We start from the raw sequence: 20,829 nt of genomic DNA on the forward strand, positions 1-20,829 counted from the left end.
CATACAATATTCGTTCAATATACGTCTATCATCTAATTCATAACCACTTATACCCATAAGTTTGGTTATGATTGATAACAAAGAAATGCACCAGAAAAGTATTGACAGTTTCGATCGATTCAACGTTACAATCAAACTATTATACAAAATTGATTTCTGGTCCGAATAACGAGAACGAGCCCGCGACGAAACTGAGACGACCAAACAAAATATTTCTGATGACGAACATGGTTAAGTGATAAAATAGTCTTTCATGTTTCCCTGTAGAAGTAACAAATTTCAAATTGCGTTTGTAATATCAGTTTCGTTTTCTCATTTTCTAAAATAAGCCAAACTACTTTCAAACTGATTGTGCCCAACTCGAGAGTCGCTGATCGCGTAGAAGGTCGAGTGTGCAACAAGAGTGTAACATGTAAGAAGCTTATGGATCCAGTAGCAGTTTCTCTCGACGCAAGCTCCAAACATACGTTCAACCTTTTCGGTAAATGTTTCTATTTGTGTGTGTTTGTGTTCGTGTGTGTCGTGTCTTTAAGTATTTCATAGTTTTCAGTATACAAGTAATGAAGTAGGAGGCTGGGCACCGCCCACCGAGTTATCACAGTCGTCTGGTGCCGCAGCACATACGTATACGTGGTTCAGCCTTACAACCTACCTCTTAGTCTATCATTATTTTATAATTATACTTAGTCAAAATACAGTATAGTCCCGTACCAGGTGATTCGCCAGCCGCGACGACGACTTATTTTCTATGTTTTTTTTATGGAAAGTGCACGTTATTGCTGGTACTTGTAAACAACGACCTAATCAGAGCGACCGATCGAGGACCTGTTTCTCGCTGATCCGACCGAGACGTCGTACAAATTCTCGTTTTACGCTCCAACAATGACGATGCCTTTTTATTTTGTTTCGTTGATTTTCCGTTTGTCCGCGATCGTTCGATATTAATCCTTACGTCACTACACCGTATATGGAGCTATACTGTAAAAGCTGTCTTCAACTGATAATATCGTTTTACTAAGCCTCTCGGTCGATTCGTTTCTTGTGTCTAGGGCAGGCATGCCAAACACCCCGATCTATTCAACCTTTATGTTTGTTTTAGATTTTCTTTATAATTCTGTTACTCGAACAATCTATATGTAGGAGTACATATTTATGCGAACATCCTTTTCAGCAATAAAGAACAACGGAACATTCGAAAGATTAGCTGGTCGATACTTTCTTACAATTTTGAAAACTTTTGATGCAATGTAAACATACTAAATACAATTTTACCATATCTTCTACTAATTGTGAAACATATCACTCATGCGATTGTATTAACGAATTTTATGTAGCATTTATTCTTTAGTCAAGACGATCATGTTTGAAAATCAAAATATTTAATGACTTGAACATGTTAAAATATTTCTATGAGAGAAATTAATTTAGCCACAATGAAAAATCATATATGAAGATAATTGTTGGTAAACGATCAATATTTCTTATGTACAATGTACTTAAACAAACATACACGAAGTCTTATGACCTGATAAAATTGATTCAAAACTCCAAATCAAATTTTGATGTTTTCTTGTCTGCAAAACAGTACTACCTATTTAACTCTTTGGGGCACGCTGGGATTAAAAGTGTCCCGCCTTTTTGATGCACCGTAATGCATGGTGGGACATTTTTAGTTTATATTTCGTCTTATTTACGTAAAGCAGTAGGTAATATCTTCAACAAACGTTACAAATGTATTCATTTGCGTTGGCAACAATCAACATGCCAATACAGGTTCATCAATTGTTGCAAGCGGAAGTTTTATCGCGACAATCTTTTTCTCCTATTACTATTTTTTTCTGTTTTTTTACATTATGTGATACCTTTATTAATAATAATATACCAATTTCGTTTAATTTAAAACACAATCAAATTTCTATGCAACATGGGTCTATTTTATTATCTGAATTCCTCTGCCACAAAGAGTTAAGAGTTGATTGTTGTAGCAACATGTTTCAAAATTGTTTACAATAAAAGAATCCCAATATACGTAAAACTTTAAACAACACTATATAATTACCTAAATAAACGTTGAGTACATTTCTAAATATGGAAAACTGTCGTCAAGGCAAAAAGAAGGTATCTTATAAATGAATGTATCTTTTTACTCATTTGCTTAGAAATTGTCTTATTCGTCCTACACGTGTTTGCTCGTGATACTATAGTGTAGGATTGGCCTTAAAAATAATTGTACATCTGCGGAATGGGACGTAGTAGCAAAGTGCAAATTGGCCTTCAAGCAAAGATGTGTTTGACATGCCTGATCTAGTTTTTCTAAAGTTTCGCGCAGCCACAATACGATCAAACAGCAACTGATTTCGAAATTGGTATGCCTAGGATGCTCGGGGAAAATGAGCTCGTAGAGCCACTAATGGAAGCACTCTGTGCCAGTTGGCTATGTACATCAATACCGGAAGTATGTAGGATACTAGTGGAGTGATTACCGATCTAATCGATGGCTTCGACCTCTCTTTTGTACGAGACGTGTTTCTTCTAAGCGCATTGAGGATCAGCGGTGTATGTTTCGGATGTTTTATTAGCGACGTGCTCCTTTGTCTCCTATCGTTGTTTATCTATGAGCTTAATCTCGTCAGTCGATGACATTTTGTTAAGCGCTATGTTGTCTGCCGTTAAAATCAGAGATGGGTACGTTTTAATGATCTTCTAACCGAAATAGATCTAAAATACTAATACTTGTATTCGGTGCTTAGGAACAACTGGCGAACATCTTGACATATTGTATATTCTGTAGTGATCAAATATCAACGTCCGCTTACGTTTTTTATTTATTTATGCTGTCGAGTATTATATACTCCTGTCGTTTGCATTCGTCGCATCGCTTGAATACCGAATACATTGGTTTGTATCCGGTATCTGATTAGTAAAAAATATTTATACTCAGTTTCATTGACGAATAAAAATACACTATTGTTTCAAGCCGTATGTATGTAGTATTAGCGTGACGTTTGTTTTTCAAATTTTTAATAGAAATAAATTAAAAACAATATCAATGTTTTAAATATATAGATACTTCAGAAATTATTTGGACGTTTATAATCTTTAGAAATTTGTATAAAATTTATAGCCTTCAGAAGTTTACAAATCTAATCATGTACTTTTGATCAACAGATTCATCATTCTTATAAATACTTATCAATTTCTAAATTTATGTGTTAATAAGTAATGAAATTGATGAGTTTGTAAATGTATTCGAAATTGACGTATAAATAAATAATAAAATACATAGATTTATGACAAGAATGTATATTATTATAATATTATTTATTTATAGAAAATATAAGGTGCAAACATCGCTTTAATACCATATACACACGATGGCGACATACATGTAACTATTAAGTTACAAAATTAATTCTTATCTCACATATTCGTTATTAGTTACCTAGATTAAAAGGTACTGAATACTAAAATTGAATGAAGTACTCTATAGTTGCACAGGTAACGAATACAATATGTGAATACTTTTAAGCGTTCGACTACAAACAGAATACAATGTATTATTCATCATTCTGATACTTTTTGAAATACTTTTCATCCATCCCTGATTAAAATCAGTGAACTAGCGTTGATCTAGTTAATCAAACACAGTAAATCCTCCATTGTCCGAATGGAGCATTCCTGTTACACGTTTTCACATATAATAATGACACCAAAGCGAGCACGCGTAGTGCTAACTAACAAATAAAACACAAGATAACCCAATAGCGAAAAGTGATAAGGCTATTGTAAAACTAGCAAGTATAGATTATTATAGTTGGTCAATTGATTGCTCAAGGCCATTTTCTTGAATCTAAATCACACTAAATATTTCTACTTTTCCACCAATGGCAGAAGATAGTTAAACAGTATGATGGTTATAATCCTTTGATGGTTTTGAGCAGTCAATCGATTTTAATTGAACTATAATAATAAATCTTTTCAAAGTATCCATAATATTCAGAAAAGGACACGTGATTTAAAATACAAAGAGACTGTAATTTCAGACAGTTGATTATTTGAAATATAAAATGATTAATTTGAATAAAATATTTGAAATATAAAATGATCATTGTCTGTTAAGGAATCCTATAAAACTCGTTGCAAATAAACATCTTCACGGTTCGTGTTTTCTATTGCATTCACTGAAGCTTCAAAGCTTTTCGAATTTGGACGCTTTTGCAAGTTACATTTCCCATCGTGAAACGCGTGAAATTCAAACTCAATTGGCCATCGAAGAACATTTTTACATGCTAGTTTGTATCTTTGTGAAAGTCAGACAGCGCGTGCCAATAGGTTGGTACAAAGTACAAAAGATAGAGCAACGGGTTAGCCGTTCGTTGTTGGCCCTCAGCGACCAACTGATATTGTTCTGACCGATACAACATAACGCTTATGTTTAGGGTCGTACAATGAATTTACAGTTCTATTCGTGCTTTACTCGTGCAAGGACAAAGCGTGAGAAATTCGAGAAATTTTGAAACCGCTGTTAGAAACAGTAGATGTGATCATATAGAAACAATACGATCTCTATAAGCTATTACAAATTTCAAAAGCTTTAATTATCGATGTCAGAAACGTTTATCCCGTTAGAACCGCTTTTCCAAGACAATCGAAGATCTTAAGATAGTTTCAACATTTTTGGGTGTTAGAATGCGATGGACGGAACGCTTGGAAATAAACTGAAGGACAATCGAAGACAAGTACACCGGAAGAACATTATACGTATCTATACAGATCTTATATCGTTGGAATTTGAAGTGATGTCGATGATATCGGATCGAATATCTCGGAACCATGGTTCCGTATACACTCTAATACTTATGCCGTTAAAAAGTACACACGTCGCTAAGTATTCAGCACTCGCGATCTGATTGCTACTTTTAGTAAAACGCAACACGATCATATGCAGACAGCGACTGTATGAACACTTAATGCTAAGATGGCATGTGCTTGTCGTCGAGCCTTAGACGTTTCTCTATCTCTCTTTCTTGCTTTGCTCTCCGTTTCGTTTTCAGTTACAAGGAAGGTTTTTTTATATCGTTAATCTCCTTCTTCAGGTGTCGTCCTTCCACGAGAAGAAGGCACAGTGTGTTTACATCCCCACTCTTGCTGCAGTCCGCTGATTGGCTGTCACCGATCTTCGTCACCATTTTCGACCAATACCTGTGAATCAGTGGACTGCAACAGGAGTGGGGATGTAAACATGCAGTGCCTTCTTCTCACGGAAGAATGGTAATCGCTAATATTTTCTTCCTTTATTTCTAACAGTTCTGTGTATTGTATTCCGTATGTACAGCAGTACCACATCACGTTAAACTGCGGTACACGCGTTTAAAGACGACACTTAGAGTTTAAAAATATAATCATCATATATTTAAAGTAGTATTATATTATCATTGTTGTTGTTGTTGTTATTACTCGTAATAGTATTATTATTAATATTATTATTATTATTATTGTTATTATTATTATCTTGGAGGGATAGCACTTCGCTATGTCACGACACTGCAGAGCTGAACAAAGACTAAACGCGGAAGTTACCACGCTCTTTAATGGCACGAAGGAAACATAATCGAGATTGCTATTATCTATTGACCGAACGATCATCCGTTGCACGAATTCGAGAGAGATCGTAAAAATCGTGCGAGAACAATAGCCAGCGAATTTATCTTAATCCCTTATAGACAATTTTCCAGATCCTTTCTTTTCACGTGTTGTTGACCGGTCGTTACGACATCTGTAACGTTAATTGTAAGGACAATATCGTCGTAGCTTATTTTAATTAGGAAGGGTTGACAACGACCACTTAATTCTGTCGTTATACAACTCCTAATACTATACATAGTCTCATTTGGACGATTTCAATAGCGATATAGACATGTACTAAAAATTCTTACAGAAATATCTACCCCGGGTTAGAACTATTAAGGAATTATAGGTTATGTGAGGTCGATTGAACTAAGAAACTGATTTTCCATTCAATTTTAATATTACGAGCTAGCTTGCTCGAAAAACGTTCGATACTTATTTCAATTCTTTCGTGTACGAAATTTAGGGAGTAAACGTTAGTAATTGTAGCATATATTTTTAAATTTCTAATAGTAAATAAAGCTCGTCAGAGAAACTAGATGTTTGAAATTGCACGCATGAAATTTAGATGTCAGATCATCTTTGTGTACCTGTCTCTTTTTTTTTTGTTTTTTGTTTTACACAATCGTAATAATTAAACGCTGTAAAAAAATGTTTGCTTCAGCGGAAATGAAGTCGGATATAAAAATATAGCAACACTGACTTATTCTTAGTTTCTTAGCTATGACTTGTTAACTGCACCATCAAACGAATAGAATCATGACTAATTTCATGAGTCGTATTGTAGGAAAAATGTACACATTACACGTAAATGTTTCTATTTCATAAAGACCTCGTGTATATTTACGTCTTTTTTTTTCTACGCTTTGACAAACTAAATGATTTTACGAATTACTGAATTACCTAGAGGAATTTCGACATGTTCAATGACCTAAAAGACATAAACGATGACCTGTTACGGAGTACACGAGATCTTTCGGAAGTACTTCGTGCTACATTCATAGCACCTCTGTTTATTACTCTGAATATGTAATTATTATAAAAAAAAAACGCAACTGCAAGAAACAAAGATTCAAAGAAACTATTTCGACCATAGCTTACAGAGCAACGAATAAACAAAAAAAAAACTGATAAACAGATAACAATTTCGAAAGAATCTCCGTTCCGACAGAAATCCGAATAAATTACTTTCACGAATAACAAGAAACATGAGAACCAATCGAACTACCCTTTCCCAGTGTCTGTTCAATTCGAACATTCTCGGACTATGATAAGTAACAATTGAAGACGAGTTATAAATCTATGAAGGTGGTGGCTCCATCGATGGTAAAAGGAGATCAAATATGTCGAATCCGATAAGAGAGCGTGATAACCTCGATCGATATACCCTTGATTTTCGCGAGAATAATTACGTATTTGACAGTTAAAGCGAAATCTATTCTCGAATACCTTAATACTGTAATGAGCAACTGGATTTGAAGGTACCGTAAAGAGGTTGACGTTTCGGTGATCGACAGAGGTCAGTGAAGATCATCTTCGTCACTATCGTTACCATCTTTCGATCTATCGGCACCTCCCTCACCGTCGCTGGAGCCTGAATCACTCCCGGAGTCTTCGGATTGCCAGCCACTGGCTTGTTGCTGCTGCACGTGCTGCTGTTGAACGACGTGTTTCGACACTTTGTGACGTTTTCCTGCACGTTGCACCGGGTCTGCCCCGGCACCGTCGAGCATCGGTTGAAGGATTCGTCGACGAGCATTGATGAACCAATTATTTACTTGCAGCAACGTTAAGTTCGTTTGACTCGCGATTTGACGCTTCTCATCCTCCGTAGGATATGGATGCTGCGTAGAATTGTAAAATTAATAATTACGTTTGATCCTAAAGCAGTGGACACTCGATTTTGTGCGATTATTTCATATAGAATAATGTTTATAAATTGTCAAGTACAGTTGTAAACAGAACATCAATTCAATTCGAATTAATTGGGAAACAGATCTGTTTGGATAAGCGGTTTTCAGATAAGGGAAATCAAATTTGCAAATGCAATATGAATTATAAAGTAACTAGTAATTAATTATTTGAATAAACATTGCTATTTGAAACACTGTTGCAACCTGAAAAAATGATATATTTTTTATTGCTTGTACATCTTTGCAAATTGTGTAACTGAAAATTCGATTATTTTACATGAAATAATTGCACAAAATAATAAATATTAATAGTACACGGTTACATGTCTATTAAAAATTACATGGATCAAAGCAGACAAGGTTCTGGATTCGAATCTCACAAGTGATACAATTTTGTATCATTGGACTACCAAAAGTAGCCCATGAAAAAGAATGTTAAGAACCACTTGAATAACAGATATAGAATAAACTATTGTATCATGTGATCTATTTCGTTAAAGAAAACTGTCTAACTTTTATGTAGATAAGAAAGGACAATGTTAAGTCATAGAGGGGTTTACTGACCCAAGAGCGTACAGCATATGCTATACACCGTTGGAAAGGTCTCGCCAAGGCGAATCGACTGATACCATTTTTAACTTCGATATCAGATGGGATAATGTCGAAAAATGGCCTCAAAGTTCGAGATTTTGCGGTTTTGAACAAAAGAAACCGGTAGTAAAAGCCCATCCGGCCCGAGGGACCTCGGGTAGGCACCTGAGGAAAAACCGAGGGGTGTAAGCGATACTCTAGCAGATTGGGAAGGCAAATGTGCCCCACCACCTTCATTTCAGTGCCGTGTTGGGCCTGCGTTTGCCGCATGGGCCCCGTTCCAAATGCCTAGGGCGAAATCCCCAATGGATCAGTTGTTTTTCATGAACATAATATATTCATGGTAGACAATTCACAGGTATAAGTTGGGAATGTGCAGATTAGTATTCAGACTAATGCGTCACTTACAATAGTGAATGGAGTGACATTTTATTGATTGAACGAAATATAATGATGTGAATACTGAATACTAACCTGCACATTCCCAACTCATACCTGCGAATCGTCTATCATGAATATATTATGTTCATGAAAAACAACTGATCCATTGGCGATTTCGCCCTGGGCATTTGGAACGGGGCCCATGCGGCAAACGCAGGCCCAACACGGCACTGAAATGAAGGTGGTGGGGCACATTTGCCGTCCCAATCTGCTAGAGTATCGCTTACACCCCTCGGTTTTTCCTCAGGTGCCTACCCGAGGTCCCTCGGGCCGGATGGGCTTTTACTACCGGTTTCTTTTGTTCAAAACCGCAAAATCTCGAACTTTGAGGCCATTTTTCGACATTATCCCATCTGATATCGAAGTTAAAAATGGTATCAGTCGATTCGCCTTGGCGAGACCTTTCCAACGGTGTATAGCATATGCTGTACGCTCTTGGGTCAGTAAACCCCTCTATGACTTAACATTGTCCTTTGCCTGTCTCTGATGGAAGTCTGAAAAACCTAGCCTGATCAGTGGTACCAAAGAACTACTTTAAATGTAGAAGACAGCGAGTATGAATCAGTTAATTAGAATTGATAACAGAGCAATAAAAGTTGAATAAGCATCATACTTACAACTATATGTTCAAAGAGCCAGGTTCGCATAATGCTCGTAGCTTGTTTAGGTAAGACGCCCCGCTTTTGCCTTCCCTTCTTAATGCTACTATGACTACCTCCGTGGCTACTACTATGATTTGAAGTAGCAGTACCAGTGCCACATCCCTCGTCTTCATCTTCGCTGGGTGCAGGGGAGGGTGAGCCCGCCACAGTGATATCTAAACACATCGCATTAGATATAATTTTTACAAGAAACGTGCATCATCTATGTGAAACCTTTTCCCGGTCTTTAATTTGAATTTATGTCACTATAATACAATTAGAGATAATAATCAGCATTTAAACAATGAGCAACTTTTGCTAACCAAAATACTTTTCGTCGTTAGCATCCCCGACATCGACGTATTCATTCTCGCGCTCCTGCAATGCAAGAAGGCCCCAATAACCAGCTTCTTCTAAATATATTCTGTCGCTAACATAGTCCATATCATCTATAAATGGAAGTTGATAACGGCTACGTTTAGATCAATCCTTTCTTCTTGACTCAGTTATATGCTACACTACTTATAAAAGTACTTTCAATCGCATTTACCAAATGATTGTCACAATTAATTTTAAAAGAATTTGTTTCAAATTAGTATTATTTTTGTTCTTAACAGTCAACTGGTATGATCAGATACTCTTTATACAAAGGGTGTAATAGTTGTATTAACTTTAACAAAAGAAGACAAAATACATATTATTCTAATTCAACGCACCGTTTAAAGTAATCATTATTGTATAATTAATTATACGATAGCCCGTACTTTAAAAAGCTGCGTGTATTATACGTTCTAAAAATATTATTATGTTAAATACATATAGTATTTGTTTGATCCCTGAAATTCAGTCTATGTTCTTACATTGTGACCTTGATTATTTTGTGCAATACATATGACTATACAGGGTGTTCAGCTAATCCTGGGAAAAATTTTAATGGGAGATTCTAGAGGCCAAAATAAGACGAAAATCAAGAATATCAATTTGTTGATTAAGGCTTCGTTAAAAAATTATTAAAAGAATTAAATTAAAAAATTTCAAATCATTGTGAAAAAATTATTTTTAGTTTGGGGAGTTAATTACCATCATTTTTGGTAAATAGACATACCCCCGAATTTCTACGCACTTTCGAGAACAAAATTCAGGAAGGTGGACAAATTTTTCGATAAAATTAAAAAATTTCAAATCGTTCTGGGAAAATTATTTTCGGTTGCGGGGATCAGTTACAATCATTTTTGGTGAATAGATACACCCCCGAAATCCTACAGACTTTCGAGAAAAAAATTCTTTACCGAATATATACTGTGTAGCCGGAAATGTTTCTAGAACTGTTTAATGAAGCCTCAATCAACAAATTAGTATCCTTGATTTTCGTTTTATTTTGACCTCTAGAATCTCCCATTAAAATTTGTCATAATCTGAATGTATGCCAGAAAAATCTGTATGATTTTTTATACCATTTCAGTCTTTTTATGTACAAGCTTGATATCGCTGCATTGAACCTATTATGGAAAGAATACAACACTGCTCTGATTAATTCCAGTATCACGTGAAATATGTTTTGTGCTAATCTATAGATTACTGACAATAGCTACTAAGACTGGAATACAAGATTCTTCTTCATTTGCTTTTTTACGTTTTTTATTATTTAAAAGTTACCATAATTTTCAAGCATTTTACTAAGTTTAGAAAAGACACGATGAGATGGTTGTCTTCGTTTAGGATACTGTTCTTTATATAGTATTTTAACAAACGATAATCAAATCACATTTTTCAGTGTTACTGAACATCGTGTTAGAAACACTTTCTTCCTAAGTAAAGTCTTTACTCATACTGAATGTAATGTTTAGCACAGATATCTAGTTGATGATTCATTTAAAAATATCTCAGTAATTATTAACTGCAGACCATACTTAGTAATTCATCAAGAAAAAGTACTCATTATATTTAAAAAATTTAAGTTGACCTTCATATCTCAATAAAAAAGTAAAGTAAATACAAAGCCTCGATCTTTGGAGACTATTAAAGATCTGAAAGATGGTAATTAGAAGTTAGAACGGAAAATACATAATTGAATAAAGATATGTTCTACCATGAAAGAATTACTTTTCATTTACTTGTTGAGAAACGCAATTTAGGTCAATAAATTCTTGTGTTCTATTGTACAGTATGGAAAGAAACAATCAGTATATTATTATTTGTATCAATTATCAGCAATCGTCAGAAACGGGGCGTACGTTGATAAATGAAACTGGGAAGTGAATCAAGAGCGAGAAAAAGAGTCGTGAAACAGACAATTGTCGCTCTAAGGTTGAACACAGAGTAGTTCGAAGTGCTCCAGGACATTGTGGGGCCATTTTAAATCCGATCACACCAGCTGAGGGTTCAGAAACAATTTAAATGCCAATGAAATAAAAAAAAAGGAAAACAAAAAAGTCTAAAGGAGACTGTTCGGGTTCAATTATGTTTACTTACTTATTGTAGACCTTGAATAGAAATGAATCGTTAGTAATAATTGAATTAGAGGATACATACGGTGCTTACCTTGACCAAGATACATATCGTTGACTGGCGCACAAGGATGTACTCCAATCTGCGAAAGGGGCGTGCTCCCGTGTACCGTGGAAGGCGATAGAGGATCGTCATGGTCCTGGCTAGAGGATCTGTTCGAGCGTTGAGCGGTGGAAGATGATCGTACCGATGGCGGCCTGTCGTTACCGGTTTCCTCTTGCGCAGCCATTTGACTCGCACCACCGTTCTCCGACAGGGTGTCGCCTCTGCTCACTCTGAATCCGTTAGCTCCCGGCTCAACATCATTGCCTGTAGAAGACAGCACCTGGGAAATATATGTCGCAACTAGCCGTCAGAGAGCAGGGGTGGGATTCTATAATAGTTCGAGCGACGCGCAAGTATCGCTCGATCATTAAACTATACATTTCAATCTGAACCTGGACTGTGGATCCAGCGATTCTCTGGATCAGGGGTCGGCAAACAGTTTCCGAAAAGGATTGTACGATACAAAAATGTACCTTTTCGGGCGAAGAGTACCATGAGAAGTATCTACATAGAGAGTGTTTCAGAAATGCATGTAAATGTAGAATATTCCAATAAAATAGATAAAACTTTGAACTGAAATAAAATGGAAAATACAGAATACAACCTGGTGCTCATCGTTTTATTTTATATTTGATGAAATTGTATCACCCAACTCATACTTGATTCTTGAATTAAATGGATTTTGTAGGGATCAAGACCTAGTTTTTTTTATGATAACCACCATGGCAGTCAATGTGTTAATAATTAACATATTAACGTATTACAATTACGAGAGTTAAGTACGGTTCTAAAAGCAGTAAAATGGTCGTGTATGGTCTCCTGATCTGAACCCACTGGATTTTTACTTGTAGGGTCGTTTAAAATCTATCGTGGACGTAATACAAATGAACAATGCCCAAGAAACGATACAAAATGGATTTGAAACTATTGGAGGAATACTTGATAGTGAAAATACCTTTTTCAGTGAGTGCAAAATTCGATGTTGAGACATACGGTGAACATATCAAATATTTTCTTTAGCCATCCATAACTGGAAAAGTGTTATGCAGAACATGTTTTAATTAAGTATTTACATGTATTACTGAAACAACTTGCATACGAAAGTGATACCAAAACAGAAAAGCCTAGTATTTTAATTTTCTAAGAATGACGAAGCATACAGTGCATGACATAATTATGTGGCCCCCAATTTTAAGGTTTTTAATATGTTATCGAACCTTTACATAGAAACCAATAATTCCACCTATTTTATTATCTTGCAAAAACTTTTATCTGCACACTTACAAGTTTCAGCTTATTACTCGATGGTTATTATTAACGTTGAGTCAACAACAATAATTAATGTAACGATAGAGAACGTATAGTATGTTTGGGATATTATTGGTAATTTGGAATATCTAAGTATTTGAAAGACTATTAACGTTATATAAATTGTAACATCGCAAATAACAAGGGTAAACCATCTGTTAATCAGTGCCATTTGTGGAAGAACTGTAATTTTGATATTTCAGACTTAATCTGCAGAGTAAGAAACTTTCAAATTCGTGTAATTTAAAACAGTTAGAAAACATCGCCAATCCATCGGTAATACTTTCGTGAAAATATAATGAAAAATATATCAATTTTTATTTTGATTTATTGGTTGACGTTGGGCAAATGAAATTTAATTCTATACGTGTTAAATGTCTAACGAGTTTTCGTACATTATATTTTTCATTGAAATCGATAGATAATCGTTGGATTAAACTCTAACGTGACGCTGTTTTCTTAATTCTGACTTTTCAACCTCAAGATTTCAATTTTGGACATAATATCCTTTGGTACTATTGGTTTTCCATGATTCTCCCACGAAATTCAATTAAAAATCATTCTTACCTCGTGGGCTGTACTTTGCCAACCCCTGCTCTAGATACACTAATACAACTACAAAATTCAATGAAATGATACGATTAGTTTCTGCTCCTGTCTCTTTTTATTCCAGCACGTGACAAAACACAAGAGTATATTTTATTAAATTCAATTGAATTTATATGTTTTTGTTTATGTTCAGATAAAAAGATCTTTTATGCAAACATACATATGAAAGTTATAAATGTTATTGATCATAAGAGAATCGACACGTGACGTATCAATATCAATAATTATTTTGAATGTTAAGAAAAGATAGAAATGTGTAAGTCAGAAAATGGTTGAAAAACACCAAAATGGAAACTTACTAGATATTTTATTTCTTAATTTGTATATTAATACGTCGTTTTTGAAGTGGACCGACATACATCCCATGCGTTAAAAATAATTTTTTATATTAATACATCACGTTTCGTTTATTCCATGACCAACAATATTCACAAACTTTAATATCAGTAGTATGGAGGAAAAAGAAAATAATTCTTTTCTATACAGCTAGTATGTTAGTTTTAACAATTTATAATTTTATCCACTTAGTGTGTTTAATACCACATACTAACTCTCTCTTTTTTAGTTGTAAATATTTCATCCTGAATAGAATCCATATAAGAGATCGAAACGTTCAATAATAAATAATAAAATTTTTCATCTAGTTACTTCTATTTTCCGCTATAATTATAGTATTAATAACTACAGTCTAGTATTAAATAAAAATACATTTTCTATCGAATTAATACAACGTTTAGCTTAACTTTTGGTAGAAGTTTCTTACGAACTGTTAAAGAGACATAATTTTTCACGTTACTTTATCACCTATCAGAATATTATAGTATAGGTCATTCCATAAATATTATTTTTCTCTTTACGAGAAGGGTGAATTAAATTCTATGTATAGAAAATTTATTCGACGAACTGAATCAGAATTACACCTGTTAATTCCAAGTAAAAACTTTAAAATAAATTTGAGGAAAACTAGGAGCAAGTTTCGATTATATTCAATAGTTCAATGGAGTATTTGTTGTTTTATAATATTTCAAATGTCAATTACATTATTCAAAAATTTACAAGAATCAAGGTTTATTTAAAGATCCGTCGAACATAACCCTAGCCCCTAAATATTTTTATTACTCATTGGATTTAGCGTAAAAAATTAAAAAATAAAGATAATTAAAATAGAAGAAGAAATGATATTGTCTGCGTTGTTTCATACATTAATATCAAATAAAAGTTTCTGCTGTCTCCTCTAATAAAGTTCTGTAAACTGTCGAAAAGTATACTTGCAAAATAGGAGTTATAATTAAATTGAAGATAAAATGTAATTAAATTAATAAATTGGGGGCTATAAATAAATAAATTGGGTAAAACTCCATTTTTGAGTATTTTTATTTTTCTCCGGTTTTTTTAAAAAAAAAAAAAGCTATATTTCAACATTGAAAAGACATCAATCGAGGGAGCACGAGAAAGTAATATGTTTTTGCTAGTTTCTTAACAAAAAACATACAATTTAAAAAGATAATTTTGATGTTTAGGTTTTTAAGTGAATGTAATAATACAAACAATGTTTGTAAATTATTGTACACATAAAATTTACTCATTGTGCAGTTTCTTTTATAATTTTTGGGTTTTTTTGTCTCGAAAAAATTAGCAAACGTTTTTCAAGCTCCCACAATTTATACTTCTTTTCAGTGTTGAAATGTAACCTTTTTTAAAAAATCTGGAAAAAGGTAAACCCATTTAGAACAAGGTCACTAAACTGCTTATCACAAATTGTTACATCGTACCCTTATCTAAAACAGAAACATACTCATATTACTTGTGGAATGACCTGATACATGTCGTTAGTTCTGAAGCGTCGGCAACCTTTAGTCAACTCTTAATCTACCAACTACTAACTGTATGTACAAGGTGTAAATCAAGGAATGCTGATGATCTAGATGAAAGTACTCGTGAGAATTGGTACGCCTACATTTTAGTTTACTGACGTAAACATCCTCTTTCCTGATAAGCAATTAACAAGTGCGGAAATTTTGTTGTGAAAGGAAATATACCCTCTCTACGGAGTATACGAGCAACTACTAATTACCTTAACGGTACGATACAGATTCGCTGCAGACGTTAACGTTAATGAGTCTGTAGGCTGAGCGGGTTAAATTAGGGTGGTTAAGAGAGAGCATGTTGCGTTTTCGAGAGATACTCGCGATCCTTGCGCATCACTAACAAAAGGATATCTACGTAGGTAAGGGAAAGCAGACCAGGGAGGCTTGAACGTAAAAAGGAAAGATATCTAACCTGCAAAGGACTGCTGCCATTGCTGCCACTCGATGGACCCATATCGTGCCCATGGTGGCTGTAATCGCTGCGTAGCAGATTTTCGCTCTGCATCTTGCCCTTCAGGCACGTGATGTACCTGTTGCAAAAGTCCTTGCAAAGCTCCTGAACCTTTTCCAACTCGAGTAGATGGATTCGCAGCACCTGTATCGCCTTGATCATCTACGATTGGCATGGAGTGAGAAAACAATGTCGACGACTGATCGATTTTCTTTTCATATTGCGTGCTTCGGGAGCCGTCGTTTATTATTTTTTTGTTTTTCTCGCGCGAGCGTCTACCGCTCTGATCTTTGTTTTTGAACGACGGGAATCGATTTCGCCGCGAGAAATTAATATTCGATACGAGAATATGTAAGCAACTGGACTTTTAAATTCATTTTTGTTTATACCACACGTTAATACATACGTTTGCAAATAAAAACTGGTTACAAGATACAGAAAAATATAAAAACGATTACTCGATGTTAATATACACCGAATTTAAGGATTTTTTAAATAAATAAATGATATTTTTCTCTTTATCTTTGTTTGTGTCTAAGTTAAGAGTATTGATAGTTGACCTTCTACATATAACTATCTCTCATGAATGTTTTATGGGATTAACTAATCTAAAGGATTCCTTAAAAGTACCTAATTATTCAATTTAAAAGTGTTTATAACCATATTCATGGGAAATAAAATCTTTTCAATGCTTTCAATATTGTTTTTTTATACATATTTCCTGCAAGAATGTAATATTTCTTGAAATAGTTTAAGGTTTTCGCACAAAATTCGACAAAATTACGTTTCACATATCTAATAAAATATAATTTGTTATTTAATTTTTTAAAAATTTCTATATTTTAAATTTTTAACTCAATTTTTGTACAGATGATTTTTTTCTTAATTATCATCGTCATTTATTACCTTAATTTATTACTTTTTGATGTTGTTAATTAGTACTTTTGAGAGTGAATTATTAGGTGGAATACAAATATCAATTTTTAACTATAAAATAGTGTTTGAGTTTGTCCACATCATGCATTTGTTTCAAAGTTACTTATAAACTTGTAAAGTTTCTACCTATACTTTTCCATTTTATTTCCTGTTTCTATAATTTTCCTATAAGTAACTATACTTTTATAATTCCTCTGGAGCTTTAGTATGATGCGTTATTAATTTAGGTACCAAAACTATTCAACACTTGACTACATCCTCCTTTGATATCATCATTCAACAGGAACTAAAAACGATAGATTTTTGAGGCAATGTTGTTGTAAACGTTGAATGGTCAACTACTAATATACTTAGCTTAATGTATTTAATTTTCAAAAATCAACACAAAATGTAATCTGATTGCATTTCACACGACAAATGTTCTGCTGGCGTGTCTCAATCGTCTATTTCTTTCTCTCTTTTACACGCAAAGGATGAAACAAAATATTCCACAAACCAACTTTAAAGTGCAGCCAATATTTTTCAATATCTTTGCACAATTTTTATACCGTCCATAGACAAGTTCATACTGAACAAAATGGTTAAATAATTCTTAAATACAGACTAAAACCATGGGATAAAATCCGGCACAAAAGTGTCGTTTTCTTAATTCCAAAGAACAGATAAAAGATTCATGTCTAGACAAAAGTACCTTCTTAAGGGTCAAACGTGTCCGGAAACGATGTATTTTTAAATTATCAGGGATCGTTCGAACTCACCAAACCGTCAATTTCGGGGTCATTGATCAAAAATGGCTTTCGGTCTCTTTCTTGGTGTTGGACGAAGGCCTCTATGTCCATGTTGAAGCTTTCGGACGTCGAATTGTCCGATCCCTGAGTAGCCTGTTCGCATCTTTCGAATAGTAACGCTAGCAGTGGGAAGAGGGGATGCTTGTACACTGCCCTCTTGTCTGCTTCGAACTGTGCCTGATCTTGATGGGTTGTGTAATCGGCAACCCCACTTGCAGGGTCCTGATCGTAGCCAGGAGTCACCATCGCTAGCGCCACGGCGGTGCTACCCTCTTGCATTCTGCAACATTAATAACAAGCCCATTAACATTAACAACAAAATTTTATTCGAATAAGGGACTACGTAAACCAATTTATTCGTGACGTCCATTCGATTATATAGGGTGTTCGGCCAACCCTGAGAAAAATTTGAATGGAAGATTCTCGAGGCTAAAATGAGACAAAAATCAAGAACATCAATTTTTTTATTGAGGCTTCCTTAAAAACTTATTAACGTTTAAAGTTCCATACGGGCCAGAAATTTTTTCGGCGAAATTAAAAAATTTTAAATCATTCTGACAAAATTATTTTCAGTTGCGTGGGTCAATTATAATCATTTTTGGTGAATAGACATACCCCCGAAATCTTACGCAGTTTCGAGAAAAAAATTCGAGCAAGTGCTGAAAGTTTTGGACGAAAAAAAAAAATAATTTCGAATCGTCTTGGAAAAATTATTTTTAGTTGCAGAGGTAAATAGACATATACCCAAAATCCTACGCACTTGTGAGAAAAAAATTCGTGTAGATGGACAAATTTTATTAATAATTTTGTTAATAACTTTTTAACGAAGCCTAAATCAACAAATTGCTATTCTTGATTTTCGTCTTACTTTGGTCTCTAAAATTGCTCATTAAAAATTTGATGAGCTTATTTATTAGCTGAATTTTATTGTATAATTATTCTATTCTATAATTGAAATTTTCATTTACATTATCAACGTAATTCAATAAAATATTACTATATTATTAAGATAATTTTAATCAAAACAAGAACCACCAGCGTCGATGTATACCTATTATCAAATTGTCGGATATTTAAGAAACTGTTCCGAAACTACTGTTTTTTTCATAACTAAACCACTGTTACAAAGCGACAGGGCCTTTAAACTGATTTTTGTTTCATGTCGATCCGACTTTCCGTTTTGGAGATATCGTAATTTAAATGGAGGGGTAATTTTTATAATTCCATTGACAAAGACTATTAATGCATATTAAAGATAATAAAACTTTAGATGAGTACAGTTCCGAGACCACTCATGTTTCCTGCACAATTGAGTCACTATTAGAAACAGCAAATCTTCCCCTTTGGTTTCGAGTAAACACTGAAAAGTAAGCAAACCCTATCTCCGGAACTAAACACGCGATCGATTTGAAACAAAAATCGCCCTGCAACGCATTTCAAAAATTACATAATAATGATTTTTCAAATCTTATAAATATTATAAGTCATAGGTTTATTAATGAAATTGTTACACTTGACGTGAACAGAAAGTTACTGAAAATTAGTCTAGAAATTCAAATTTATCATTTTAACGGGTTTGATTGGTCCAGTGTTAATGACTATAAAGAACGTTTACCTATCATTCCTGTCTGGCACCATCCATCGTTGCCCAGGTCCTCCGGGGCCTCTGATGTAATGATCTTTAACCTACACTTTCAATGTTACTCGCAGAATTAAACTGAAACAGAAAAGAATTCCAGAAATATCACTAAATTATCTACAGCCAACTCTATTCAAATTATAGATACAGTGTATGATTTAGGGCTAGGTTTAGGTTGCCAAGTAGTGATTTGATGAACCTTCGCTTTGGTTCCTATACGAATAAAATAAATCAACCAACGAGTAACCTTGAGATCTTGACAAAATAACCTGAAAATAAATTTTTTTGTGAATCATAACATATACCCTTTCGAATAAATATAAATTTATCATGAAGTGAGATATGCATATGTCCACATACATAAAAACATACAATTCTATTAAATAAAATTTGATATTAAGATCTCTTCCACTACGCCATATACAAAAATAATATACTATACATATAGTATTGTCTTCCCATTTATACTAAATTAGTTTTGTATTACTTTGATCCCACATGAGGATTCAACCTTTAAAATGACCCTGGGAAGATCATTCTGAGACTTCTTTTTGCAAAGTTATAATAGTTTTATATAATAAATAATTATAAATTTTATAATAAGATTGACAACGTTTCTTCGTTTAAGTGTCCTAATACTTATGAGCAGTAGTGTACATACTACAACACTAGATATTACTGCTTTATTAGATTAAAAATGCGTAAAACGTCTATCTAAAGAAAATCTTTTTGAGAAAATAAGATTTTTACAAATTCATTTATTTTCTTTATTTATAAATAGGTATAAATATTTGTCTTTTATTACTTAGTAATGGGAAGTTTGTGGGCCAGGACACTAATTGTACGTCATGTTAGGTAATTCTTTTATAGGAATTGTAGTAAAACTTATAAAATGGTTCGACCACCATTGATATAGCCCCCTAAAAAAAAGTACAAATACACTTAACACTTATATCGATTCACAAAAATGCAGAACATTCTACACCAATTGCATTTGCTTAATAAAATATTTAACTATCTTTGCTTAATAAAATATTTAAATAGCCTGTATTTTTCCCCCTCGTTATCGCTAATAAAATTGCTATATGAATACCACTAAAAATGAAGAAATTTTGTTCGCCGGGAATGTGAAGAAAAATATTTATTCGACGATAGATCCACGCAAGCATTTCGGAACAGAAGCGAATGAGTATAGGAGAGAAAAGCGAGGGAAAACAGAAAGAAGAGAATCGTCGTGGCACGAAGAACCAAACGATGCGCGGCACTGCATTTAAATGTCATCGTTAGACGTCTCAACACCATCAGCACTGTTGCTGGCACCAGTTCTGCTTCCCATTCCGAACGTTCCTTTTGAATTTTCCTCAATCCCCTATACACGTCCCCACGGTATGAATAAATAAAGTACTGCAATACTCTCCCAGTGACAAGGCGACGACACCCGAAAGCCGCAGTTATCCAAGGCA

The 20,829-nt window shown here is 34.1% G+C and overlaps 1 protein-coding gene across 5 annotated transcripts in view; it reads right to left on the reverse strand.

Moving 5' to 3' along the window:
- The window catches only part of LOC122403258 (homeobox protein PKNOX2-like), a 36,591-nt gene that overhangs the window by 1,121 nt on the left and 14,641 nt on the right, over nt 1–20,829 (reverse strand). For 3 of the 5 annotated variants that reach the window (XM_043406668.1, XM_043406669.1, XM_043406670.1), the window contains exons 2-8: nt 19,343–19,444; nt 17,698–18,007; nt 15,965–16,165; nt 11,756–12,047; nt 9,538–9,663; nt 9,191–9,390; nt 7,114–7,472 (exon numbers count right to left, since the gene is read on the reverse strand). In XM_043406668.1, coding sequence (XP_043262603.1) covers nt 7,149–7,472; nt 9,191–9,390; nt 9,538–9,663; nt 11,756–12,047; nt 15,965–16,165; nt 17,698–18,007; nt 19,343–19,365 — 1,476 coding nt within the window. In that variant the 5' untranslated portion in view covers nt 19,366–19,444 and the 3' untranslated portion in view covers nt 7,114–7,148. The remainder of the gene's footprint in view (nt 1–7,113; nt 7,473–9,190; nt 9,391–9,537; nt 9,664–11,755; nt 12,048–15,964; nt 16,166–17,697; nt 18,008–19,342; nt 19,445–20,829) is intronic. The other 2 variants (XM_043406673.1, XM_043406671.1) reach the window with 2 other exon arrangements.

The sequence above is a fragment of the Colletes gigas genome, unplaced genomic scaffold, assembly GCF_013123115.1.
Source record: "Colletes gigas isolate AHSC1104 unplaced genomic scaffold, ASM1312311v1 Colletes_gigas_Sc00048, whole genome shotgun sequence".
Taxonomy (NCBI): domain Eukaryota; kingdom Metazoa; phylum Arthropoda; class Insecta; order Hymenoptera; family Colletidae; genus Colletes; species Colletes gigas.